General features: G+C 47.1%; 1 protein-coding gene across 1 annotated transcript in view; it reads right to left on the minus strand.

Annotated features, from left to right (window-relative positions):
* The window catches only part of COL17A1 (collagen type XVII alpha 1 chain), a 49,549-nt gene extending 22,808 nt beyond the window's left edge, over positions 1-26,741 (minus strand). Inside the window, exons 1-20 of the mRNA XM_077748454.1 lie at positions 26,694-26,741; positions 21,646-21,708; positions 19,470-19,514; positions 17,934-18,038; positions 16,785-16,916; positions 14,233-14,280; positions 13,109-13,144; positions 11,967-12,014; positions 10,429-10,572; positions 7,947-8,105; positions 7,269-7,340; positions 6,045-6,116; positions 5,200-5,274; positions 3,848-4,009; positions 3,395-3,475; positions 2,601-2,645; positions 1,687-1,824; positions 903-1,124; positions 573-602; positions 250-276 (exon numbers count right to left, since the gene is read on the minus strand). Coding sequence (XP_077604580.1) covers positions 250-276; positions 573-602; positions 903-1,124; positions 1,687-1,824; positions 2,601-2,645; positions 3,395-3,475; positions 3,848-4,009; positions 5,200-5,274; positions 6,045-6,116; positions 7,269-7,340; positions 7,947-8,105; positions 10,429-10,572; positions 11,967-12,014; positions 13,109-13,144; positions 14,233-14,280; positions 16,785-16,916; positions 17,934-18,038; positions 19,470-19,514; positions 21,646-21,697 — 1,693 coding nt within the window. The 5' untranslated portion in view covers positions 21,698-21,708; positions 26,694-26,741. The remainder of the gene's footprint in view (positions 1-249; positions 277-572; positions 603-902; positions 1,125-1,686; positions 1,825-2,600; positions 2,646-3,394; positions 3,476-3,847; positions 4,010-5,199; positions 5,275-6,044; positions 6,117-7,268; positions 7,341-7,946; positions 8,106-10,428; positions 10,573-11,966; positions 12,015-13,108; positions 13,145-14,232; positions 14,281-16,784; positions 16,917-17,933; positions 18,039-19,469; positions 19,515-21,645; positions 21,709-26,693) is intronic.
* Between the last annotated feature and the right edge of the window lie 486 nt (positions 26,742-27,227).

Below are 27,227 nucleotides of genomic sequence, written 5' to 3' on the forward strand. Positions count from 1 at the left end.
AGATGCAGGCCCTTGACACAGATCCCTTGTCCTTGTTTGGGAAGTCCCTAGAAACCTGAGAAGGGACAAGGCACATAGAGCCCTGCTCTCTGTCACTAAGTCCCCCGGTTTCAGAAGCCCAAGGGTCTCAGGTCCTACACGGAGGGGAGCTGGCCCAGAAGACTATGTGTAGGGGAATCAGACTCAAGCTGTTTGCTTTATGTCAACCCTTACTGATACTTTAGGTCAAAATCTCCACATTTGATTTACCTTTAGGTCCTTGACTTCCCATGTCACCTAAAATCAGAAACATATGAGAAGTATGAGATGGGATGAGAACCCAAGAGCCACTCTCTCCTGGTGTTTTCAGACCCAGAAGCGTCCCTGCGGTGTGGGCAGGCACGCAGCGTGGGCTCCCCTCAGCCTCCAACTGCATCACTGGGGCACATGGCTGGGCCTCTCTTCAGTAATGCCCGAGGTCCCCTCTTGTTCTATGATATCCTAACCGTAAAGCCAGTTCNAAATTTCCACCCAGAAAACCCACTCCAAAGTCAGGAATGAGAGCATTGTGAGGGCTCAGTCCATCCCAGTACCTTTAGGGCCGGGGCTTCCTCGGAGATTTCCTACGAGAGAGGGTAACATGGAGTTAGACACACAGCTTGTATATGTCACATGCACAAGTGCACATACGCACATGAGGGGGGCGGTCACTGTGGTCTGGGGGAAGACATGGAGGCTGGGGCTAGGAACCGGATTCCAAGGAGTACTAGCTGGATGATCTTGGGCAGTTCTCCTTCCCAGATCTCAGTTTCCCCAGCAGTCAGATGGGCTCACAAGGCTGGTCCCCTCTCCCAGGACCCTGGACAGGACTGAGGGAGCACGGGAAGCTGGACAGCCCTCACCCTGCCCCCGGCCGTGCTCACCGCTTTCTTGTTCCGCCATCAGCTTGCCCCTCACGAACAGCCAGAGCGCCTCCTGACTATGGCCATCAAGCCCCAGCTTCCCCAGGTCGGCCCCGACACCGGGCGCGGCCCCCTGCAGCCGGTCCTTGTTGCTCCGCTCCATCTTCTCGTCATAGAGCAGCACGCTGCTCCGGCTCTGCTCCAGCTCGGCCACCCGCGCCTTCAGCGCCCTCACCTCCTCCGCTGAGACAGAAGGACAGAGGCCAGTCAGCCACCCCGGGCCTCCGAGCGCCCGGCACGCCCCAGTGTGGGCCTGACATGGGGCTCTGGGGTCATTTTGCCGGAATCTGTACAGAGACCACATGTCGGGACCACCAGTGGGGGCAGCTGTTCAAAATGATAAGCACGCCCTGAAGAAACCCAGCCTGGGAGTCAGCCTTCACATGGGCGGAGGCCACAGAGCAGGTCCCAGCCATCCTGGGAGTTGCTGCAAGAGCCGACATTGGCGATATGGGTGAGTGGAAAAGGTGAAAATCAGAAAGGCCATGAGCACGCACAGCCTGATCATTAGAGCAGCCAAATGTGTCACAGGCTGTGACAGGGACAGAGGGCCCTGGGTTGGTAGCCACACCAGAAGCCCAGCTCTGCCACCAAGCGGCCATGGGACCTAGGCCAGGTGCCACCCCCGGAGCCTGGCTGCTCACCTGCGGTAATGAGGGGTGTGCCCCGATCACCTCTGGCCCCTGAAATCTGTGACACCCGGGCACTTGCCGACTCCTGCCCTCCTGCCACTGTCCTCACGTACCCAGAGCGATGAGGCCGAAGAGTAGCCCCAGGAGCAGCAGCCAGGTGAGCAGCAGGCCCAGCAGCCACNTAAGGGGAATGTAGTAGGCTCCTGCCCTCTTCCCTCCAAATTCTCGGGTTTTGGTGGCTTCCTGGGGGCCTGAGGGAATGCTAGTCAGGGCTGGCAGCCCCACAGCGGACAAGGCTGGCTCCTGGCACACACAGGGCAACGGCTGNTCCCTTCACCTGTTTCCTTTCTTATAAAATGGGGTTAAAAGATGCCCCACTTATTAGAATGGCTGCTGATGAAAGGAGGTAAGGCAGGTACGGGAGTCAGCACAGGACGCAGCACAAGGCACCACATTTAAAATCTCGATGATGAACACGGATTTTGCTACAACCTCCTGCATTTGGTTATGGCCAAACCCAAAGCGTTCCCATCTTCCTCCACACCTCTCTTTCCTGGCTCCTTTGTAATCCCCGCAGTGCCTGAAATTACACTGAGCACTTAAGGGATGCCTGGGAAGCTGCTGCTGCCTTTTTTTTTTTTTTTTTTTTTTTTTTAAAACCGTTTCTNGATCTGCTTCTCTCACAAGACTGTGTAAGCAAGTGAGGAAAGTCTAAGGGGCTGGCAATGGGCATGGTCTTAGTGGCATCTTGAAGCCCAGGTAGGGGGTTCTGTAAGACACAGCAGTGGTTCCTCCGTGTTGGGAGACCCTGGATCCTAGAACCTTCTGCAGGCCTGCTCCGGTGCCCTGCCAGCCCCCCCACCCTCTGCTGCCCTCCACCCTGCTTCCTCAGGCCTTCAGGGAAATGTTTTCAATGGTGCAGGGCTCATGTATGCCCTGGCTCCAGACAAGGGGGCAGCCATCTGTTTGTTCATCACAACCAGCCCTGTCAGCTCCCGTCACCGCAGGGCCTGCTGTGGCTACCTACCTGCGGAGGTGACCTTGCCCTTTGTGGACACAGTCTTCACGTCCCCTGGAAGGCAAACATCAAGAACACAGGTTTTGACCTGAGCTTTTATATTTTTGTTAACATTTATTCATTTTTTTGAGAGAGACAGAGACACAGAGACAAGCAGGGGAGGGGCAGAGAGAGAGGGAGACACAGGATCCAAAGCAGGCTCCAGGCTCTGATCTGTCAGCACAGAGCCCAATGTGGGGCTCGAACCCACGAACCCTGAGATCATGACCTGAGCCGAAGCTGGATGCTTAACCAACTGAGCCACCCAGACGCCCCTCATTTGCATTTTGAAAAGATGTTTTAGGACCCAACTTCTCAGGGAGGTCAGTAAAGACAGAGAAATCAGTGATCTGGAGAGGTCTACAGGACCCAGAGCATGTGAAGAAATGCAGTCATCCAGGAGAGAATCCAAATTTTTGGGAAGGAAAGAAATAAATGCAGCAAGTGTTTTTGCAAACATTTTCTAGTAGTTCTGAAAATTATGGAACAGAGGGAAAAAAACCCACTATAGACAGTAGGCGCACCATGGGAAGGCTTCTGCTGCACTAACATGCACAGGAGACAGCTGCAGAGCTTGTGAAAATACAGCCTCTGACCCAGTGAGTCTAGGCCAGGGCCTGGCAGTCTGCATTTCTAACACATTCCCAGGTGGTGCTGATACTGCCCCTCCAGAGACTGAACTTTGAGTAGCCAGGTCTCGGAAGATGAATAAATGACATGCAGAGAGACTGAAGTCAAGGGGAAGTGACCAGATTTCCTCTTACCATTAGCATCTGAGATCAGGCAGGTGTCAGCAGTGTAGGCAGCTTGCTTTTCCTTTTTCAGGGTGTCATCTGAAAAAGAAGCTGTGCACACACCCCATGATCAGCCAGGATGTTCCATCCTCACTCCCCACCCTGCCCCAGAGCCTCTCCTGCTTGGATTCCCAGGTAGAAAGAGAGCTCAGCTTTTCAGAGTTCATCTCCCGGATCTGTGTTTGTGGTTAGGAGCCTTCCCATTGCCCAAAGACCTCTCTGGGCGTGTTTTGCCAAAATTTTCCTGAATTTATCTACATTCAAGGCAGACCTTGGAACACTCTATTCGGGCACGTAATTTTCATTTGAATGGAGCGACTCTGGTTTCTTATTAAAATGTCTCTAACCACCTTGCTAGGACATTAGGTCTCCTGTACCGTCTGCCTCTCTCCTGAAACCTGCATAGCATGGGCTCCCTCGTACTTGCGGCGATGGTGGCCGGGGAGGCGGTAAAGACCTTCCCACTGTCCTTGGTCATGATCAGCAGCTCCATCTCCTTCTTGGCCGGTGTGTTGTCTTTCTCCAGGATCAGGAATTTACAGTCCTTGTGCAAGAGTTCATCATTCTGGACATTTGTGGTGGAGGCTGGGGAGGAAAGAAGCAGGCAAGGAGGAGGGAAGGAAGAAATGACCAGAATGAGAAGAAGGAAGGGGAGGGGACGGAAAGCGAGAGATCAGTGGCTACGTCTGAGGGTGACCTGTCCTCACTGACAGTGGTTACTAAGAAGCATCCTGAGGACCAAAGGCACCCTCCCCTGCCTGGCTGGGCCAGGCCATGGGGAATGGGTCAATGCGGGAAGCAGTGAGCAGCTGGCCTATGGTGCTGTCTCCTCACTTGGATGTCACAGGATCTTTCAGGACCAAAGTGTCCTTGTCAGGCAAGCCCTTCTTTAACTGATGTGACGGGTTCATTTCTATCCCTCAGTCTCAAGTGTTACCATCCTGGGGGTGCTTTTCCTGACCAGTCAAACATGCACCCCTTGCCCCCCACTCTGCCACCTCATCTGTTTCTTCCAGCAGGTATGATTTTCTGTCATCATCGTCGTTTGTCTACTTGTCTATCTGCCTCCTCTCCTGCTGGAATGGTCAGCCTGGTGAGGGCCAGAGTTTAGTCTGCTCTGTTCGTGTCCATACTCTGAGCACTTAGAACAGCATCTGTCTCATACAAAGCAGGTGCTCAGTAAATCTTTTCTGAATCAATGAATTACTGAATGGAAGGGAACAACAGAATCACAGCAATGGATGAAATAATCTACTGAGTGAGGAAGGCCCAAGTTGATAAAGATCGTACTGAAAGTATGTGTGGTGGGGGGCACCTGGCTGGCTCAGTCAATAGAACATGTGACTACTGACCTCAGGGTCATGAGTTCAAGCCCCACGCTGGGCATGAAGCCTACTTAAAATAAAAAAAGAAAGTGTGTGTGGTGGAGTGGCAGCTTCTGAAGTGCTCCCTGGTTCTTGTGATGGGTAACACAAAACAGGAGCAGGCCAGGGCCTGCCAGACAACGGTGGAGACTATGGTATAAATACCTGGCCCTAGACAGGTGTGGAGGGTGGAGCTCCTTGCCCCACCTCTTGAACGGGAAGGCCACGGTAAGGTCAGAGGCACACTTATCTCTGCTCTGTCATGGGAGCCAAGAGGCCTTTAGGGTGAGTCTATTTGCAGACCTCAGACCACCAATGGGTTATATCTCCCCCTCCCACACACCATGTGTCACTGCAGGACACTTGTCACCTGACACAAGGCTGCTGTCGGCAGCAAGTGGTGGCACTCACCTTGCGTGGCAGAGGTGGACACGCCAGCGCTCACCATGGCCGGGCTCTGGGGCAGGTTTTTCTTCACACCATATGCTACAAGAAAGGAACCACCGAGTTAGCAGGGCCAGTGTGGGAGGGTGGCTCCACAAAGCCTAGAATCAGCCTGACCAGTCCTAGCAGATGGGCGGCCTCTCCAGGTGAGAGGAAGAGCTTAGTGTGACGAATAAATACAATGAGTAACAACAACAAAGGCAACTGTCTCCAGCCATAGGGGCACTAATGAGTTTAGATGATGCTTTCTTTGGTCTAATCCTCATTCTTTTAGGACTGTCCCAAAATTCCACCTCCTCCATGAAGTACTCCTAGGACTCCTTCCCTTTGAAAGTCCTAACATCTGCTCTGGACAGCAGGATTCATGTTGTCTTATAGGACACCCTCTTGTTTCATGTGCACTAGACTTTCTCCTCCAAGTAAACTGTAAACAAATTGAGGGCAAAGGCTAAGGTTCACTCCTCCTCCCTTTCCCCTCCCAATTTGCACAGGAGTACACCATAAGATCAGCTAGATGATCAAGGTACAGTGACAGGGGACTATTGGGAATAGCACTGAGACACAGGGGTATACAGATGACACTCCAAAGCATGGGCTCCCTTGTGGATTCCCTCATGTCCAAGCCAGCAAATGATTGAAACTGGCATCTCTGGGTTGGGAGGTGGGGTGCTGTTGCTTTGTTAAGAAAGGTTGATAGATTCTTAGGGAAATTTTGGTCCCTCTAATTCAGTTGCTGGAAAGGGATACTGTGAGTTACAGCTGCAATGAGGCATTACTTCCCAGACTCTAAGCACCAAACCTTGGCTACAGACCTGTGGAGGTGGTGGCCGCGCCATGGGGCAGGGTGGACGAGCTGGGGGCCAGGTTGTTCTGCATGCCAAACACTGTGAAAGGAAGGGAGGGCAGGTGAGCGCAGGTCGAGAGGGGGCTCTTTAGCTTGAGGCAGCCCCTGGAGCCCTCAAATTACTTCCATGAGGAAGATCTTTGCACAGGACGGAGATTCCCCAGATTTCTCAGTTCTCACATTACCATTGACACGGTGAGCTCTTCATGCCCCACCCCCTACTACTGGCCAAAAGCTACCAGCAATTCCATATATTGGGTAGTTAGGGCACAATAACAGTAATCTACACAGGGTCTGACAGATGTCACTGTATTTAAAAATATCCCAGGGGTGGGGAGCCGGGGTGGCTTGGTCGGTTAAGCATCCAACTCTTGATTTTAGCTCAGGTCATGATCAAGTCCAGCATTCGGTTCTGTGCTGACAGGGTGGAGCCTGCTTGAGATTCTCTCTCTCTCCCTGCCCCTCCCCTGCTCATGCTCTCTCTTTCAAAAATAAATAAAACATTTAAAAATGGTCATATGTTTGTAATGGAAGCCAAACAGTGACATTGAGCCCCCAATGAACTACAGTGTTTATAAAAAGATCTAAAGTAAGATCCTCCTGGAGCACCTGGGTGGCTCAGTCAGTTGGGTGTCCAACTCTTGATTTTGGCTCAGGTTATGACCCCAGGGTCATGGGATGGGGTGCCATGCTGGGCTCTGCACTGACAGTGGGGAGCCTGCTTGTGATTCTTTCTCTCTTCTTTCTCTGCCCCTCCCCTGCTCTCTCTCCCTCTCTCTCAAGATAAAATAAACATTACAAAAATAAAGGAAGATCCTTGTAAGATAACAGTAGTTTCCACCTGAAAATGTCCAGAGTGTTGACTCAGCCCCTTTACTTCCATTTCTCCACAGCACACAGAAAACAAAGAGACCAACACAGAAGCAGCAGCTAGGTGACACCTCTGGCCCCTCCCCCTTAGGCCTTGCCCTTGGGGGCTGAGCTCCACCTAGGACTGATGGCAGGCACCCCTTGGGCCTTGCTACCCCTTGGGCATTGCACATCCCACGTGCAATGAGGAAAGTCATCATGCTCATGCGCAGAAAGGACATCTTCTGTGGAAACCATTCTGTTTTCCTCAGCAATAGGGAGCATCACTAACTTTTTTAAGCAAACATTCTGAAAAAGGCTATGCAAGCTGGTGAGCACTGACCTGAGGAGCAGGTGCTGACCCCGGGGTGCAGTGTGGGAGAGCAGGATGCCATGTTGTTTGGGACTCCGAAGACTGCAGGGGAGGAGGAAGAGGAGAAGGAGGAAGGTTGGTGAGAGGGACATCCAGCCCAGAGCAGGGGAAACCACAGAGGCACCAAAAGAAGTGCCAGGATTGAATTTTTCTATTTTGTTAAATTTCTGGTTTTAGGAGTATCTTGAGCTCTTGCCTTGCATCTGAGAACCAAACTGTCCATGGTGTGCCTTGATTCACAGCCAAGGAATGGTCATAGGGTCATAGGCCTCAAGTGGACTCTAGGTCACCATTTTGCAGAAAAGGCATTTGAAGCTCAGAGAAGTTAATCAACTTTCTCAAAGTCACAGTTAATCCATGTGGAGTGAAACTAGGTTCCTTATACACATTTTCGTGTTCTTTCCCATTACATTTTCTTTTCTGATACACTGTGCTATATAGTCCTTTTTATAAGGGACCCACCAAAACAAACACCTTAGAGACTGAATTGAGCTGGGGTTTCAATGGGAAAATCTTGGGATGCTAGGCCACAGAAGGCCCCCAGAGAAAGCCTCAGGGAAGGTAAACACCAGAGCGGTCATTCAGTTCCAGGTAAAGGTGTGAAGGATTCAGGGGTGGGAGGGGAAGTGCACTATATATACCACATACCCGATCCTGCAGAATAGGCATTGGTGTTGAGGAGGGATGAGCTCTGGGTGGTCACATTGTTGTGATAGGTCCCCATGGAGGACCCCGCCGGCAAGGTGGAAGACCACATGTGGGAGGGAAGGTTGGCATCCAAGATGGTTGTATCATAGGTGCCAGACACTGGAAACAAACAGGCACACCCACACCCCAGTGAGAGACAAATCAGCACCCAGTCAGATCGGTTTGCTGGCACATTCTTGGGTTTAGCCCTGAAGGTCCTATGTCTCAGGACCTTCCTTAGTCCAGGGAAATTGGTCAGTCCACTTCCATCCAAAACTTTGGAGCTGGTGAAAACCTGATCTCTCGTATTGAAATTCTTGCTGTGGCTAACAGACACATGAAGATGCTCAACATCACTCTTCATCAGGGAAATATGAATCAAAACTATAATGATACCACTGCACACCTGTCAGAATGGCTAAAATTAACTACATGGGAAACAACAGATGTTGGCGAGAATGTGGAGAACGGGGAACCCTCTTGCACTGTTGGTAGGAATGCAAACTGGTGCAGTCACTCTGGAAAACAGTATGGAGGTTCCTCACAAGGTTGAAAATAGAACTACCCTACAATCCAGCAATTTCATTACTAGGTATTTACCCAAAGAATACAAAAATACTAATTCAAAGGGATACCTGCACCTTGATGTTTATGGTACCATTATCTACGACAGCCAAATTATGGAAGCAGCCCAAGTGTCCATCAGCTGATGAGTGGATAAAGAAGGGGTGTATGTATACAAAAGAATATTACTCAGCCATAAGAAAGAATTAAATCTTGCCATTTGCAACAACATTTTTGCTAAGTGAAGTAAGTCAGTCAGAGGAAGACCAATACCATAAGATTTTGCTTGTATTTGGAATTTAAGGAACAAAACTGATGAACATATGGGGTGGGGGAGAGGGAAACAAACCATAAGAAATTCTTATTGATAGAGCTCAAACTGAGGGTTGATGGAGGGAGATAGGTGGAGGATGGGCTAGGTAGGCATGGCAAGTAAGGAGGGCACTTGTGATGAGTACTGGGTGTTGTATGTAAGTGATGGATCACTGAAATCTACTCCTGAAACCAGTATTACACTGTATGTTAACTAACTCGATTTTAAAAAAGAATTTGAAGAGAAAAAAAAAATTCTTGTTGGCTCTTGGTGAAATTTGAAGAAGGTCAGCTTTGCTCTGGGATCTGCCCATTTTTCCAAGATCTCCTCCCCACCTCCCAGTGTGCTGTCCCCACCACTGGGGACATCATCTGTTGCTGATTCCACCACCAATGCCAGGGAGCCTCAAATTCCATGCAGAATTCCAGGCACGAGTCAGGTGCAGATAGCAAAGCCCGTGGTCTGAAACCATACTACACAGAAGGCAGTCTTCTCTGGTTAAATGCTCCTTAAACCTTCCTCTGTGCCCACAAGACCCAAGGGGCACTCTGCCCCGAAGAGGGGGCTTTGATAAATCTTCAAATCTGAAGCCAATTCAGCATCTTTGCTATAAAGGGGGAAACTAGCCATGTAGGTCATAAAACCTGCCCTGAGGTTTGGTTTTATTTTTAAAAATAAGAGAAATATCACAATCTCGAGGGTTGGTTTTTTTTTTTTTTTCTTTCCAGGAGTAAAGGACAGAAAGCTTCACATCAAAGCAGAACGGGCACTCTCCTCCTCTCCCTCCAAGGATCTGCTTATTCATCTTTCTGCCTCCCACAGAAGCCACCTTGCACTTGGAAGGCATGTGATCTAGGAGTGCTCAACCATGTTCATCCTACTTGACTACGACCTCTTAGTTATCTATTTGACTTCCCCCAGAGACCCTCACCTCCACGAGTGGCCATCTCTCCTGTTCCTTGCTTCTCCTCAGTGCCTCCTACTTAGCATAGAGGCACATAATAAACATTCCCTGCCTGAATGAAAATACAGTGGTGTCCAGTAGTTTTCATTCGGGGAAACTGCCCAACACATTCCCAAGAGATGTCAAGAATGTCCTCTAGGGGGGCGCCTGGGTGGCTTGGTTGGTTAAGCGTCCGACTTTCGCTTAGGTCATGATCTCGCGGTTCGTGGGTTCAAGCCCCACGTCGGGCTCTGTGCTGACTGCCAGCTCAGAGCCTGGAGCCTATTTCAGAGTCTGTGTCTCCCTCTCTCTCTGACCCTCCCCTGCTCACACTGTCTCTCTCTCTCTCCTAGAAATAAATAAAAAATATTAAAAAAAAAAAGAAAAAAGAATGTCCTTTAGGATTAAGAGAATCTCTAGGATTGAGAGCCCAACTACACGCTCGTGGGAAGGTGGACCAGACAGGGCCCAGCCCACATGCTCACACAGCACGAAGAGCAGGTGCTCAGTGAAGAGACTCTGCCAAGTCTCTGCCACAACCTGGGAGGCCTGCGAGGGCCTAGCTGAATTCCGGGGCCACCTCATTCCCTTCCCTCTATGGAAGCTGGAACCATGGGGCTTACCTGACTGTGAGCTTGCTGTCACCATTTTGGTCTCCACCGTGCCCTTCTTGGGGATGGGGAGTGTATTGGAGGAATTTCGTGTGGGGCTCACGCTTGCTGATCGGCTCCCCTTGAGCAAACGCTTAACATCATCCAATTCCGTCCCTGTAAAATAATCCCCCAACTTTCCATTAGGCCCAGGATTCTTTCCTGAGTCCAGCTGCAGCGGGAAGAACATATATGGCATTCTGAATGAGGCGGGATGAGGGGGGAATGCTTCACATGCTGGGACATTTTTGGTCACCCTTATGATTTTTGTATTTTGTCAATTTATAGCATTTATCAACCTGGCACTTTGTAAAATTAATGGCCTCATAAATATAGTGCCTCCATAGGAATGTCCTCAGTATGTATTTCCTAATTAGACCTCATCAAACAGCACAGGGATAATTCTGTGGCTGGAAGGCCATCATCCTAGATTAGGGGGCCAGGGGATTTACACCCAGGGAGTGAAAGAATTAGACCCCTTGAAACAAATGTTCAACAATGGTCTGATCCCTTTCCAGGACATGTCGAATGTCAGGTCCTCATCCTTGTATGCTCTGGACTGTCAAAAGGAATTTGTGGCTCATATCTCTTAAACATTATGCTGCTTCTGTGTGAGTTCAGGGTCCATTTGGCCACTATTATTTGTAACTAGGTCACCTAGAGGTGCTAGCTCCCTATTCCTCCCAACGTGGCAAGTAGGAGAGGAGGGAGGCATCATAGGAGGGTAGCACATAAGGCACAGACAGGTCTGCAGACAACATGTCCTGGAGGACTGCCCAGGCACCCCCTTCCCTGAAAGCTCCAAGCTTTGGCTCAGCCCCACCAAGCCTGGAAGGACTCTGGTGACAGAGCCTCAGACCCCATGGTGCAAGGCCCTGAGCTCTTTGAGCCAGCCCCAGTCTCTCACTCCTGGGCCAACTGACCTCTTTCTCCTCCTACTCTTTGTACTTGGCTCTTACCCTTTTGGCTGGGCTCGTTTCAAAATGTCAAATAACCTCTAACAAGAACAACAAGAGTTAAATATAGTCAACAGATAGAGACTAGGGAATCCCTGACATTTGAAATAAACTTCAAACTCTCACACTGGACTTGCTTTGGACTCTTCTCCAATCTTAAGTATTCTATCAGGTCCCCTCCTGCTCCTTTTCCACACTGAACATTCCTCCAGTGTGTGAGCTTATGTTCCTCAAATGTCTCATGCTAGCTCTTCCCATGGAGCCTAAATGACCCACCGTTCGGCCTCCCTTCAAGTGACATGGACCCAGGAAGGCTTCTTGGACTCCCTGCTCCTTCAGCTCCATGAGATGTCATGGTTGGTTGGTTTACCATCTCCGTATTAGCAGCAAGGAACATGACTTAGCTCCTGACCCCCAGAACCTCGCCAAGGGTCCCTCTCTCAGAAGGCCCTTCAGGAGATTTTGTGATTGACCCCTACACACACACACACACACACACACTGTTGACCTTGGATTCCTGGATCCTTTATTTTCAGACAGACAGTAACCACTTACATCGGGTAGATGGGGACGCACTTTGTAGTCGAACTCGGATTTCACTCTCTGTTGAGGGAAGAAGTGGGGAAGGTGTGAATGAAGGATTTTGGATCACAGGGTCCAACACTGAGCTCTGCACAGCAGAAAAATGTTGGGCTGTGTCCTGGGAACAGGAGGCCTAAGTGTGCCCAGGACAAGTGCTATGTAAAGGAGAGGTCCTCTCCCCACATCCCAACATGCCCACTGTACACCCCCCAGCACCTCGAGACCCTGATGAAATCACAGGCTGAGCCTGGAGGCTCCATCACCATCCGCACTGACCAACCCCCTTCCCAGTGCCTGTCTCCCAGCTGCCCAAACCAAGCTGCTCTCGTGCCTCCTGGGTCTCCGAATCATGAGAGAGAGACTTCTAAACCCATTATGTTTACTTAACCACTTTGGCTTCCTCTGCGCAGGTAATGGGTGGTTTCATGTTATTAGTTAGCTTCAGGTAGGTCACTCACACCTTCCAACTATTGGCCTAAAGTTAGTAGTTGGTAAGCTCCTAACTTTTGAGTTACTGATGCTTGGGGCGCCTAGATTGATTGATGAGAGCTACCGCAGCCTGTGAGGAGGTCTGCCTTCAGCACGGCCCTGACACGCCGCTCCTCCCCTCCCTCACCAGCTTTGTCCGGGGCAGCTTTCCCCTGGACCACACTTCCCTCCTAGAGCCTTATCCGTGGGCAGACATGGAGAGTGCAAAACTGCCACAGAGCCCTCTGTGCCCTGGAATAATTTGAAAAAGCAAGGCTTTTGCTCATTTCTTGATGCATAAAGGTAATTACCACAGCTCTAACTAGCCAGGAGACAAGTGAAACCTGGTGTGGTGCCAGCATCTTCAGCTAATCCACAGCAGGACAAACTGCTCCCCAGCTGGCTACCATGTGATTTTAACCTTGCTTCCATGTGCATGTTACCTAACTGCCAGACTCTACCCTTCCCATCCTGAGGGAGCCAGCAAAAGACATCCAGGATGCTGTAAGCTCCTTGAATGTAGAAGCCACACCTTATTTATTCTTCTCCACTTATCATAGTTTCTGGCTCAAGGCTGGATGCACATGTTAGATGCTCAGAAAAAAACTTGGTGAACGAACTGAAATGAAACTAGCAACTGAGCTCACCTCGTGTTTGGCTCCTTCCTCTGGTTGAAGAAGATGCTGAGAAACAAAGACAAGAAATATTAGGCATAAAGAAGAGGTGGCATGATAAATAATTTTCACCGGGAAGTAGGTCTATTTGAGTAGGGGGTGGGGAAGAAACGGTTTTCATTGTGCATTAATATCCAGATGGGAGCCTTTCTCTGTCTACTCATGCGACTTTGTAAAGGACTCTAAGCTAAGTATCCTACCCTTCTTCCCTGAGCTCAAGTCCTGTGCATCCCACTTCCTACTTGGTGCCCCCACCCGGAAGCTGAGCTGGCCACTCTGTTTCAGGACGAAATGATTGAACACGTCAGTCTGGGTAGAGGCCTCTATCTGGCTCCTCTATTTCAATCACTGGCCCCACAGTGAACCCAACCACCTGGGGCTGACGGCAGATGCTTAATAAACGATGACCACATAGCCAAAGGGCAGAGAAAATTCTGCAAGGCTCCAGTGCATTCAGGGTGTTAGCTAAATGAATGTTAGATTAGCTCACACTTAGAGCATTAACTAAGGTAATCATTTGGAAGCAAGGTCATTGAGGCTGGCTGTCTACTCTGATCAAATATATCAAAAGACAGCCAGATCTTTCCTTTAACTTTTGTTAGAGACTGCCTTGGACTTCCTGCTATAAGCAAATAACTAAAATTTTAACCACTGTACAATGATCATATCAATTCATATTCACAGTGAGAATTCAAGAACATGGACCAAAAACTTAAGTCCAAATGAAGACACAGTCTTGAGTTTTGCAGCCAGCCATGGTAGAGGTGCTGGGATGTGTGGCATTTGTGCATACAAACCCTTGCTCCTCTTTGCTGGGAGGTCTCTGTGTGTCCTCTGGAAGGAAAACCCCTGTAATTGTTGCTTGGTTTTAGAGGCTTCTCTGTACAAGCCTGAGCCTTGTGTGAATAACTTGCCACTTCAATAGTGTCAGGAGCAATGGCAAATGCCAGCAAGTTAATGTGGAGGACAGTCACCTTAAGACGCTTTGGGATAAGGGAGCAAGGGGTCAAACTCCTTTAGAAGAATCCATTTGACTCCCAGGCAAAATCCCCAATGCCTCACTTGACCGTTTCTCAGAAAGTAAGGAAAAGACATACCAAATTCCTTCCGAGGGTACTCCGGAGAAGAGTTGCCGCTGGAGCTCCCTGCAGAGCAAGAAAACACTCAGCACACAGGCTGGTCTGCCCAGAGAACACACTCCACACACTCGCCTGGTCTGTCCACAGAAAACACTCAGCATACTCAGCCACGTCCGCCCAGAAAACACACTCAGCACACACATGGCCGGTCCGTTTAGAGCTGCCCAGGAGAGAAGGTGCGCTGGGCAACCCCTACTGAAACTCTGGGCCCAGGTGCTCTGCAGCAGGCTTGCTGTGGAAACCGGATATGCTGTCAGGACGCAGCTGAGGCATTTCACTGTGACCACTGATCTACTTCACATGGTGAAGGGTTAGAACAAAGGAAAGCAGGACGTCTTCATTTTTTTGTTTTTATGTACTTGACTGAGTGTGCTCTATACTGGTGTCGGTGCAGGGGACCTGTCCCTGGCCATATAAATGTGCTGTCAGCACGGGGAGTGTCATTGACCTTGTGAGGACAGTCCCAAATGTGGACCCTATTACAATGAGAGTGCCAGCCCCCAGAAAAGCCCAAAATCACAAAGCGCTGTGGTGACCCCATGCCTCCCCTGGATTTTGGCTCCCACCCCCGCCATACCTCTGGCAGCTCTGGGTCTTAACTCACTTAGTGGGGAACCCAAACCCTCAGTCCTGCTTCTCCACCACGACTTACCCATCTCCATTCACTATCAGAACCGCTTGCCATCTGGCTTGTCTTTTTCCCACCAAACCTGCTTCTGCAGGTGACCAGGCACTGCAGTGACCTTAGGGGCAGGACCCAAACCTCTCCCTCTCGCCTCTGAGCACTACCCTGCACTACTTCCGTGTCTCTGCCTGGTCCTGCTCTCCTCGGCCCCTAGGACTCTTCCTCCTCCTATGACCATTGGCTTTTCATTCACCTTCATCCCCAACGTTATCTTTCTTTGCCCCTTTCTGCCTTTGTGCTCCCTTCCTTGGCCAGTTCCTGAGTTCTCCATCTTCTACTAACATCTCGTCATAAATGCCTCCAAACTGGGTATCCTGCCCAACTTCTCCCTGAGCTCAAGTCCTGCATGCCTCCCTCCCTCTCCCTGCTCAAGAGCCCCACTGGGCTATGCAGCAGCTCCGTTTCAGGGCACATCCCTGAGCTCATCAGCTGGGGGCGGGGGCTCCACCTGGCTGCCCTGTTTCAATCGCAGGCATCACCGTAGACCCAAGCACCTGTGCTTCCATCTCAGTGGCACTGACTCTTTCTCCTCCCTCTCCCCTAGTACCTAATCAGTTGTCAAACATCAATTCTATCTCTGTAATACCTCTCACATCCTGCTCTTCTTTTCCTCTCCTAATGCTGCCGCCCTCGTCCCAGCCAAGTCTTCCCTTCCTTGACTATGGAGCACCTTCTAACTTGTCACCATGTCTACCGCTTTGCTCCCCATTCTTTCTGCACATGGCTTCCAAAGCTCTGGTCCTGGACCTCAAAGATGATTGACTTTTCTACTCAAAAATCCTGGTGGTTTCTCACTGTGACAGAATAGAACCCAAACATCAAAGGCCAGCCCTGAATTTGAGCCCCTCCAGCTCCTTTCACGTCAGCACCATGCTGCTTGCTAGTGAGCCCTGACTGCTACCTGTGTGTGGCCCCTGCAGGCTGGAGCGACCCACCTGTCTGTCACGTGTCACATGTCACACATCATGAAGGCCCAGCTCAGATGCTACCTCCACAGAGAGTTTTCCCTGAAGACTCAGCTGGAAACCACAATCCACTTCTATTCTACATCACAGTTTTTATTTATCATCTTAGCTTATCCAGTAGACTACAGGCAACTTGAAGACAAGGTCCACATCTAACTCATTTCAGTGTCAGTGGGGAGAAGAATGTCTTCTACCCTTCAAGATCCTTCTAGCTGGACCAAGAAGCAAATTGACATGAGACAGGTTAACAGGAGAAAAATCAAATTTAGCTTCTGAAGCCACACAGACATGGAAATTCCAGAGACAGACATGATGCTCATATGAGCTGAGGAGAGGGGTAGGGGCTTGAGGATACAAAGGGGAGAAAGACCTTTAGCAGGAAGGTGAGAGGAGATGGTTGGAAAATAAAGGTTGCCTTATTACATAGGTAAGTTTCTTATATAGAGGAGTTTCTATTAATAGCTCTCTTCTTGGTACAAGCAAGCACTTGACCGGGAGGTAAAGAGCTTTTCCTGAATCTGCTGAGTTTTTATTGTTTTTAACTCCAAATACTGTTCACGCCAAAATGGTCCATCTTGGGGCAGCCTGCCCGCGGTCCCTAGAGCATCCACTAAAACATTCCACATGGTGTTAAACACATGGTAGATATGTGATAAAATACTAAATGGAGGAATGAATAAGGGGTGGGTAAGTCAATGAAATCTCTAGCATGAGTCTGTGAAAGAAATGAAAGGAGAGTGAAGAGAAAGGTGGTGACAGAAACAAGTAATTAGGGGTGGCCAATAATTCCATCCTCAAAGGATGAGGGAAGTTATCTGGGGAAGAGAGCAGCACTTTTGTAAAATCTATGGGACTGATACCTTCATATGTTCCATGGCGGGTGATGTGAGTCTTCCTCTCGAATGTGGAACCTGGTGAGTTGGGCAGCGTGGAGGCAGGGGAGTGAGCCCTCCTGTAACTGGAGGTGGAGCCATTGCCCCGTGTGCTTCCACCTGCAAGCAGGGCAAAGTGTAAACTCTCCCAGTGCCCCAGTAGACGGGCATGTGGTCACACTAAGTACACTCAGGCTGCTCAGAATAAAAAAGGGCCCCGTGGAAGGCCCAGAGGACTTTTGGAGAACATTGCTGGAAGGGTCCACCTTGGCATTCCAATGGCCACTCAGAAATGGGAGATGCAATCATTGCCACTGCCCTTCCCCAGCTGACCGTGACAGGAAGGTAGGGGCCCCTCTGTGGATGTGGTTACACAGGGCAGCCGAGAGAGGCTCTGGCAGGATTTTTCTTGAGACCTGGCATTTAATTGTAGCTCACTACTGGATGGACCAGAGTATAATCGGACATGGAAGTGTTCCTTGACAGCTAACGGTGAACATTCTTCTTGGTCAACCCAGCTATTTGTGTGTCTTTGGATCTTCTTTTTCAGTGTCAGTCCAAGACTTTTTAAATGGCTTCAGGGGTTAATGTGTGCTTGTTTTTTGTTTTGTTTTCTTTTGTTTTGTTTTGCCTTGCTTTGTTTTGTTGCAGTTTGAAAGCTACCGTGAAAGAGTGTTTCACTGGGAACAACGGGCCTGTGTTGGATGCTTGCCCAGTGGAAACTCGGCGTGGGATTGTATGTCACTAGATTCCGTAACAGAGTAATCCAGTCCTAAATTTCTTTTGTTGTTGTTGTTGTTAACTGAAATTGTAAACGCTCATGCATGCATACCCCTCTCTAAAAGAAATGGCTTAAAGAGAGTGATTCAGTAGGAAAAGAGACACCTCCCTATGAAGCATTCTTGATTACTGTTATTTATAATGGGGACTTAATGAAAATTGATCCCATTGTAAGTAGGCTTCGAATGTGGCTGATTTGAAAGTGTCTCATTGGCTGTGTGTGACATGTGTCAGTTACATAGCAATTTGGGGCATTTGGAATGGATCACAACAAGCAGTTGTGACCATCCCTCTCTCCCTGTCCATCTGTTCTACCACAATCCCCACCCCTACCCCCGCCCTCTGCCAGGCACTTACTTGAGTTTATGTAGCCACTGCTGCCATGTGTCAGGCTGTGTTTCTCCAGACGGCTCCCTCCACTAAGAGAGCCCGTTTTAGGATAGCCATTGCTGGTTCCCCCTTCTGCAGAAACAAGAAGCAGGTGACAATTTATGGGTGGGGTCAGGCTAGGGGATCCCCTCCCCCTCTGCTGCAGAGACCACCCTTGGCTTATCACCCATGACCCTCTTGGTTTGCGGTCCCTTTGCAGGTGTAAGCTGCCATACTCTCATTTGTTTTTGACAGAAATGTCAAGAACAAATATTCCACCCAATTTAAAAGCAAAGTCTTCTGGGTGGAGCATAACAAGTTGCTCATTAGGAAAATTTAAGTATTGGAAAAGGCAGTCGAGTGATGAGAAGTTCTGTGAGGCCAGGACATGGGTTGGGCTTGCTTTTTTGAAACTGCTAGGTCAGTGCCACATACATGCCAGCCACTAGACTCGCTGGAAGAGTGACTGACAGCTCTGGGTTGCTGGTGTTCCATGTGACAGCCCATGGTGCTCTGACCTCTCATCCCCACCCTCTGTGAGCCAGGCTTCCTGGGGAGCAGGGTAGCTTTAGGGCTGCATCTCCATTACAGAGTCCACTAAACCTGAAGCCCTCCTCAGGAAAAAAAGTAGACTCAAAAGCCTGACTGCTGGTTGGTTCCCTCCTCCCACCCTATGCTCAGGCTGGATGAGGTTTCTGGCACGAGTGTCCAGATCAGGCAAATCTATACAGAGAGTAGACGTGTGGTTCTCAGGGGCTTGGGAGAAGGGATGGAGAATGGGGAGTGACTGCTTATGGCCATGAAGTTTCCTTTTGGGGTGATGGAATCTTCTAAAATTAGATTGTTGCAATGACTGCACAATTCTGTAAATATACTGAGAAAATTAATAAAAGGAAACATCACTAAAGTGAATTGATGCTAAGGGGAGGCTGGAAAGGGAAGCCATGCCACTTAATGCCAATTTCAGGAAGCACTGTCAATTATAGACTCAGCTGAAGAATCCTCAGAGGGAAAGAAACATCAATTATAGGCCCAACAGGGAAAGATGTAGGTTGCATCTCCTTAGGGAAATCGACTATGCCTGCAACTCAGCCAATAAGAAGCCACACATCACCCTGAACTTTTGCTTTTCTCCAATGGACTTTTCATTTAAAACAACACCTCCCAGCTTCTTCCTTCTTCTCCGTAAAATAATGTTTCTTTCTTTTGTTTGTTGGACTTGCTTATGGTTCTGCCTTAGTTTGCTCCAGGTCGTGATTCTCAGTTATTCCCAAATAAACATACGTTGCTGGTAAAATAACTGGAAGTTTTATTTCTAATGTTAACAATACTAACAACCATTGAATTATATACTTCAAACTGGTGGTATGGTGGTACGTAAATTAATGCCAATACAGCTGTTAAAAAAGAGATTTCAGATCTTTTGGGTTTGCTCATCTGAAAAGTGAGTGCCTACGGAAAAGGTTACATGTGGAGTCCTTCAGGCATGCCTTACTGAGAAGAAAGATCTCTATAGTCACTTACTTGGCGGTAAGGATGTAAGTCTTGTAGTTACTGTTTCCGTGATAACTAGAAAAAGACAATAAAAAGAAAAGATCTTGTATAACACACTGAATTCCCTGTATTTTGGCAAGGTCTACCATCTGTCATAGGCTCAGCATCTTAAATTAGGTTCAACATAGATTTTTGTATACTTGGGCTTTAAGGTATGTGATCTGACCCACTGTAGGTAAAAATACGTACAATAACAATGGTACAATAATAATGTACCTGGAAAACAAGTTTATGTCCTTTTGGAACCAAAAGTAGTTACCCTCTGGTTTGAAGGATGACTTACCTTAGCGTCTATGTCTTTCATTTAACAATTAGACCCAGTCCAGGCCTGGATTCACCTTTGAAGGAGGACCAAGGCCTCAAGTCACTCTCAAGTGTGTCAAGTCACACACTGTGTCTGCACTTCCCTTTCTGTATGGTCACCCCATCTGGCTGGGGCCAATGCATTATCCTGGCTGTTTTCACTGTGAAGTGGATAATTATTTTGTACTTCTCTATAAGCTGGGGGTGTTTCAAGGACATAATTCATTCCAAAATCTTCAGGGCCATCCCTGAGAGTAAGGAGGTGTGTGTAGGAAGGTAGAGGTCAGTAAGTCACACTTGGTGCTGGGTGAAATTGGGGATAGATGAACATTAAAGATAGACTTGAGGAACCAGTCCCTTTGCCTCTCCAAATTGAGTTTCTCCAGACTCCACTGATGATGAGTCTATGGAGGTAACAAAAGCTTCCAGTATGTTTTTTGTTTGTTTTTTGAGAGAAGAGATAGAAAGTGAGCAGGGAGAGGTGCAGAGAGAGAGAGGGAGACAGAAAATCCCAAGCAGGCTCCATGGTGTCAGCGCAGAGCCAGATGCAGGGCTTGAACTCAGGAGACCATGACCCCAGCAGAAACCAGGAGTCAGATGCTCAATCGACTCAGCTACCCAGGTGGCCCACCTTCCAGTATGTCTTAAACACCAGTTAGAAGATCTGTTGCCTTTCTGAATCTTTCTCCCCTGCAGCAACATGGGGAGATGGGTGGATTCTTAGAACCAAAGCAGGGCCAATGTTGTTCTCTGACATGACCATCACCACCACCTCCCTCTGTGTGGGATATGAAGGAGCACCCATCTAGCTGAGGTCATCAGTCTTTAACAGCACACTTCTGGGGTGTGTTTGTGTGTGTGTACATGTGTGCACATGTCCAGGTATATTTGTGTGTGTGTGGTGTGCATGTGTGTGTGCATGTCGGTAGAGGTGGCGAAAGGGGAAAAGGTAGAGGATCCTTTGTGCTAATTTAAGCTGTCCTGCTGGCTACTGCTCCATCCCACACCAGTCTTGCTGCCCCCACCCGCTTCCTTCTTCACACTGTATTTTCCTAATTGATTTCTTGTCCTAGCAGGAACCGCATTCCATGCATAATAGGAAATGGGTTTTTAGACTAAAATGGCTGCTTGATTTGAATAATAGTCCTTGGGCTTTCACCAAACCTCTCATTGTGTGGACCTTTGGGATTCTTGGACACATAAAAATAAATTATTTCTTAACCTGAAGTTCCAAGTCTGGGAAGCCAGAATATTTTTATTAGAAATGTATGAAAGTCACAGGATAAATTAAAGAGTTAGAACTGTTTAGGGGACAGTTTCAATGTCTCTGAATTTATCATTTGGGCAGTTTCACAAAAGAAATGTGTCTGTTTTCAATTTTAGTGTAGATTGCAACTGTGACATGGGTGTTACTCTAACTCTGTCCCTGCACTAACTAGGACATTATTCTTTTGGATTTCAGTTGCCCTGTATTCTAAATAAAGAAATGGTTAAATAACTTATGGCAAATTCATTCAACAGAATATTATGCAGCTATGGAAAATGCTAATTATGAAAACTATATCAAAATGGTAATTTTCATTTTTTAAGAAAAGCAGAACACAGTTTGATTACAAGTATGTTAAAATAAAAATCAACAAAAGCCATCTTATGGGAAGGAATAGAGTCTACTTAGGAAACATTTTAAATGATACATTGAAAGAAAAAGAAAAAAAAACCCAAGAAAAACTAAAAATAAACAATTTAGAAATGATACAGAAGTTGTGATGGAATTAGGAAATGAATTATTTACTCTTTCCAATTTTTTTATTACTTTCATAATTATAATATCTTGTGCTCTTACTTCTCTCAGTGACTTCAGTGCCGTCTCGCTTATTTTTCTTGGTAACATCCATACCATAGCCACCTGCAGAAAGCCAGAAACCATGATCAGCCATGACTGTGACCATCACTCTTAGGAAGCATAGGTCCCTACTATGCAAGTTGAGAACCAAAAACACTTGATCCCTAGAATTTAAGGTATAATTCTTTATTGTACATATTTTTTTACAAGTCATTCCCACTTCTTGATTCAGTTCTAAGAAGGAATAATTTAATAGTTCCACTTTGGATTCTATTCTTTTGTGTGGAGAGCTTATTTTTCAGGATCTCATTGACCAGGTGCCCCCTGATGAGCATTAAAGGGATTACATGGAAGATGTGGTGTCCTGAGCTTTGACTATTAAACCTCCATTTTTGGCCAAACAGCTGAAGGATATCTGTCAAGACACTTGGTGCTTTTAACAAACTCATTTTGATGTCTCCCATAACATTCAGTGTTCTATTGGAACTCTATGACTATAAGACATTCCTACTTCATTATTTAGAGTTTAGATGGGAGAATGGATGTTTGATGGATTTAAATTAGGGAGAAAAATCATTGTATGAGTGGTACTTGTATGGAACTTAATACTTTTCACAGTATGAAACTTTCCCATCATAACAAGGTAGCCCCATGATGCTTATTTGCAGACATGAGTAGGAAAAATATATGAAGAAAATGTGTAAAATATACAGAAATACACAGGAAAAGACATATCTGTGTGTTAGTCTATGTTGCTCCTTCACTCCTGCTTCTGGAAGGGAAAATCATTGAGATCTTGTCCACTGTGTCCTGAAACATATATGGACTGAGGCCAACTGACAGCAAGAAGCTGGGGTGGGGGTTCAGGTTTATACACACAGGGGAGTACGACAGGGTTCCCCACCCTCCTGGGTTCTTGTTGTTGCACTTCTCAGTCCCATGTTCTGGGAGGACTTGAAATCTGTCTTTTCCTGTGGTTCTTTCTCCTCCCCCTAACCTTCCCTTCCTCTTTTGGATGCAATTCAAATTGGATTCTAGAATTCTGGGCAAAGCCACTTCTGCCCAAGGTGCCCCTTGCTTGAAGATTTCTCCTTTCGGCCTTTTTTACCTGCTTGGTGACTTTAGGGTCAACTTATCCACTAGACATAGAAGACAGAGTGCCCAATCCTATCATACTTTTAGGGACGTACAAAAGTGTTTTCATTTCTTTTTAAAAATCAGAAGGAGAAATGAACACTATCCAACCTGGTTTATATTCTTTCAATGCAGTTATAAAATATAACTTTAAAGGTTTTGTGCTTTTTTGCTTTTGTTTTTGTTTTTGTTTTAATGGAGGAAGGGGTCCACAAAGGAATAAGCATCTAGGGCCCATGAACATCATAATGCAGGACTGGGTGACTTCCCTGCTGAAAGGCAAGACCACAGGAAGGAGACCAACTCCTCAGCTCCCCTGTGGAATGAACCAAGATCAGCACAGGTAGCTTCAGGGCCTGGGTGATGTGCCAACTTCTTGCTCATTGGAGTTTCTTAAATGGAGCTCTAGGCAAGGAATGAGACATCATGGAAAAATTGCTGGCTGGATCTGAGAAGCCACAGAAAGTGTTTGCAGGTATGTTTCCTAGAGCCAAAAGGGAGGGGCTCCCTAAACAATTTCACAAGGGAGACCAGCGCCATTAGAAGGCCGAACCCGGCCTGTGTCTGCATTCTGGCTATAGTTTGTATGACTATTGTCAGCCAAACCTACATGTAACCAGACATCGTCTTTGAAATCTTTTGTTTAAGCAATAATTGCCTTTGGTACCTCTGAAGCCCTCTCCATCTTTTTCTTTTCTTTCTTTCTTTTTTAATTGGTCATTACCTGCAGGCCGGGAGACATTTCAGAGATTAAACATTCAAATGCACCTGGCTGCCAGTACAGAGCCACCGAGGGTGGCACCTAAATTGATATGAAATGTTATCCTGAAAGGAACTATTTACAACAATCAAGGGAAGCTTTTACTTCCTGTTGCTTATTTTGATCTGTTAAAGAAAGCTGCTGTCAGCAGCTATACATTTAGATTTGGCTGGGTTTATTTTACTTGTAGCTATCAAGCAGACTGATGGTAGCTCCAATTGATCAGGGTCTCGGTGTCCAGGCAGCAACCCCAGGGAGTGTTTTGTTGTTCTTTCTGTACCCAGAAAAATAACCCACTTTCCCAGGCACACCCATCTTTTTATGAAGTCTCTAAGATGGAGCCTTGAGATGTGCTGCAAAATGTACAGGGTTCCTCACCTCCCGAAGGGTACAAAGAGATCACCTGCTAAGAAATCAGATATCCTCCTCCAGGGCCTAGGGGGATCCTCACTAGAAGGTACTCTGGGAGAGAATGTGCCCAAGGTGGGTGCAGGTGGATGGACCCTTTCCACTCTCTTGGCCTGAAACCTCTCAAATGGTTGTGTCTCATGGCCGTACAGAATGGTTTCTTAGGCCTGGAATTTACAGGATGAAGTTCTGAGGACTGTCTCCCAGACTCATAGTCTCAAGTGGCAGGGATGTGCCAGGAGGCAGAACCCTTTAGACCAAAAACTTAAGATGAAACTTTTTTTTTAGGTGAGTTATCAGACGGAAAGTGATAGGTTGAGGCACAAACCTTGACTGGGATGGTCCCATGGGACCTACAGCATTCCCACAGGACTTCCTTTTAAAACATTTTCAGTGCGGAAAGTTTTAAGAAGTGCAACATTAGGGAAAGGAGACTGACAGGCCTGGGCACGTGTGGAGCCTGCCTCTCCCAGGCTGCTCACCCACTGTGCTCTCCTCCCAAAACACTACTTAATGGAAGCGCTGTCAAGTCACATAATTTTTAACTCCTTAATTTTAACTTCTTTGATGTTTAGGCCATTTCACTAGAATCAAGGAAGGGCAGATCACTAGGTTCTCAATTCTAAAACTATGCTAATTTCCATCCAAAGTTCTAAGGAGCTGCTTCGTGATTATGTCATTGTTAATGATTTTTCAAAGATGTAAAAAACAAATAAAAAGATCCCATGACATTTTCTTTTTTTTTCTCTTTTTTTTTTTTACAAATAGTTTATTGTCAAATTAGTTTCCACATAACACTCAGTGCTCATCCCCATAAGTGTCCTCCTCTATGCCCATCCCCCCCTGCCCCCCACATCCATCAGTCCTCAGTTTTTGCCCATGACATTTTCTTATGCAGGAAAACACAATTCAAAATCTTTTTTCTACTCTTTTGAATTTTCTTTTCACTTCATTTAAATGTCACATTCACCTTAAACTATTCCGAGGATGATGTGGAGAAACACCAGCACACACAAGGACAAAGCACTGTTAGGAGTAGTAAACTATCACACTGATCTTATTCTATTGACCCATGAGACACTTGGTCTTTAATAAGAAAGGGAATGGAGAAGCTGAATGTTCTTATTTTAGGACCTAATCTTTCTATAGTTTGTTAAGAAATTGCAAGTAACTTTTACAGCTTCTATTACTCCAATCTCTGTACACTTCAAATTTTAAAGCAAAGCAACAAAATGGTTCAAGCACGAGAAAACCATCCACTAGCTGTGATCCGTTAGCACAGATGAAGCAAGCAGCACGACGACGAGCAGGAAAACCAATGCCCTAGGGTTGATGGTCTCAGAGGTTTTTGTTTTGCAAAATCTCAGCAATCAATGGGCGTGCTCCCTCACTACATTTGGCATCCTTGATTTTCATAACTTGAGATTGGGGGAGTTTGGGCACCAGTTTTGTGATTGTGCCACCTGTTTACAGCGTGCTTCGTTGAGTCCTGCTACCATTCACAATAGCAGAAGAGCCCCAAACCATGTAGACATAGACTCCTAGCAGGGCATAATCTAAGAATGGGATTAGTTCTTAGGTGGGATCAGTCTCATGAATCTGAGTTTCGATCCAAGCTTGAGGCAAGACTCTTTAACTACCCCTCAAATAGACTCTGATCAGATTTGTGTCGGTGTTTGAAGGGGCTCAGAGTACAGCTGGACCCTCTGATTCTCTGAGGGGCATCCATCAGGAGCTGGATGTCCCCTCTAGTCTAGTTCTGACTTAGATCTGTGACTTAGCTCTAAGAGAGAGCATACAGGGGTGAGGAGAAACCGTTCTGCTTTTCAAAGGGCTATCTTTTAAAAATTACACTGTATTTTATGGACATTAACAAATTCAACTATTTGCTACTCAAACAAAGGGATGTGCCAGAGGCTTTGCTACACTTCAAAAAGCAAAGCGGCAATTTGTCATTGAGAAGTTAGTGCGGTCCAGTGAGATACTGAAGTTGGTAAATTCTCACACCAAAATTATTTGCAGGGAGGGGGCAAATTAACCAGTAAAAGTGTGTGCACAGATACTATTTTCTCTCTCTCTCTTTTTTTTTTTCTTGTTCTAAGTTTGACACCAGGAAATTCCTGGATTAACCATATCATTTCAGATATTACACTTTACTTTAGATTAGAGGCAGTAGTATTTTGAAAGTGTGATAAACAACAATGTCCATCCATACTCTTGAGTTTAATTGGAACCTGCCGCCTGCAGAGGCCCCTGCCAGCACCTAAGCTCTCAGAACTGAGGGGCTGCTTCTAGAAGCTCCCACCTACCTACTCTTTAACTTCCCCTCTGAGCTGTTGTCTGCTGCCGAGGGAAGAGAAAGAAACAGAGGTAGTGAGAGAGTGAGAGACTGAGATTGAAGGAATTATCAACTCTGTCATAATCTAAATAAAACAACTTAACACAAGCCACTTTGTAACACTGAAAATAACCAAAAAAGAAAAAAACAAACTGGCCACTAGGGCCCAAGTTATCTAAACTGGCCTTTCACTTCTCCTTCCCACTGATGAATCTTTCTTCTCTTTCCTTTAAAAGACCTGCCCTGAGCAGAATGCAGAAACCAAAGTAACCATTTGTGATCAGTTAATCACTTCAAGCACAACACTTGAACCTTAACAACTTGCTCTTATTTTCTCCCAACAAACACTTGAGTTCTAAATAGCAAAGTCCCAGAAGGGAGAAAGGGCAAATATCTCCTGATACTCACCTCCTTTGAGATTTGGAAGGAACTGGAAACAACTTAGAATAAACTCCCCTCTCTCTTTCTCCTCCTGGTGTTTTCTCCAAGATGTTTGCAGGCCCCACTTTTTTTTATCCAGACCCAGCCCAGGTGTGTTAGGGCTGAGTGATCTTTCAAAAATGTTCACTTCTCCTGCTCTCCCCCTTGTTCCTTTCAGTTCTTTGCTCCCTAACAAGTCCTGACAAAGGTGTGTCGGGGTTTACAGTGACTCCACCCTTCCAATTATCCAACACTTGCTGTATTTAAAAAAGATCTGCCTCCAGGAACCAAACTTCACAGGAGGCAGAGAGTTTCTTCTACAAGGGTAGGCCCATTAACCATTTATGGGTCCATGGGGAAAAGGGAACAAAGGTAAAGGAAATGCCTTTTATAACTTCTCCTTATCTTCCATAGCCAGAGAACTGCCGCAATTTGGTTTTCCCCTTCCTTTCCACCACAGAATAATAACCCCAAAATGCATGATGCATGATGTGGCCAAGCTTGTGGGGGCCTGTGGTCAAG

This window comes from Crocuta crocuta, unplaced genomic scaffold, assembly GCF_008692635.1.
Source record: "Crocuta crocuta isolate KB4526 unplaced genomic scaffold, BGI_CrCroc_1.0 scaffold619, whole genome shotgun sequence".
Taxonomy (NCBI): domain Eukaryota; kingdom Metazoa; phylum Chordata; class Mammalia; order Carnivora; family Hyaenidae; genus Crocuta; species Crocuta crocuta.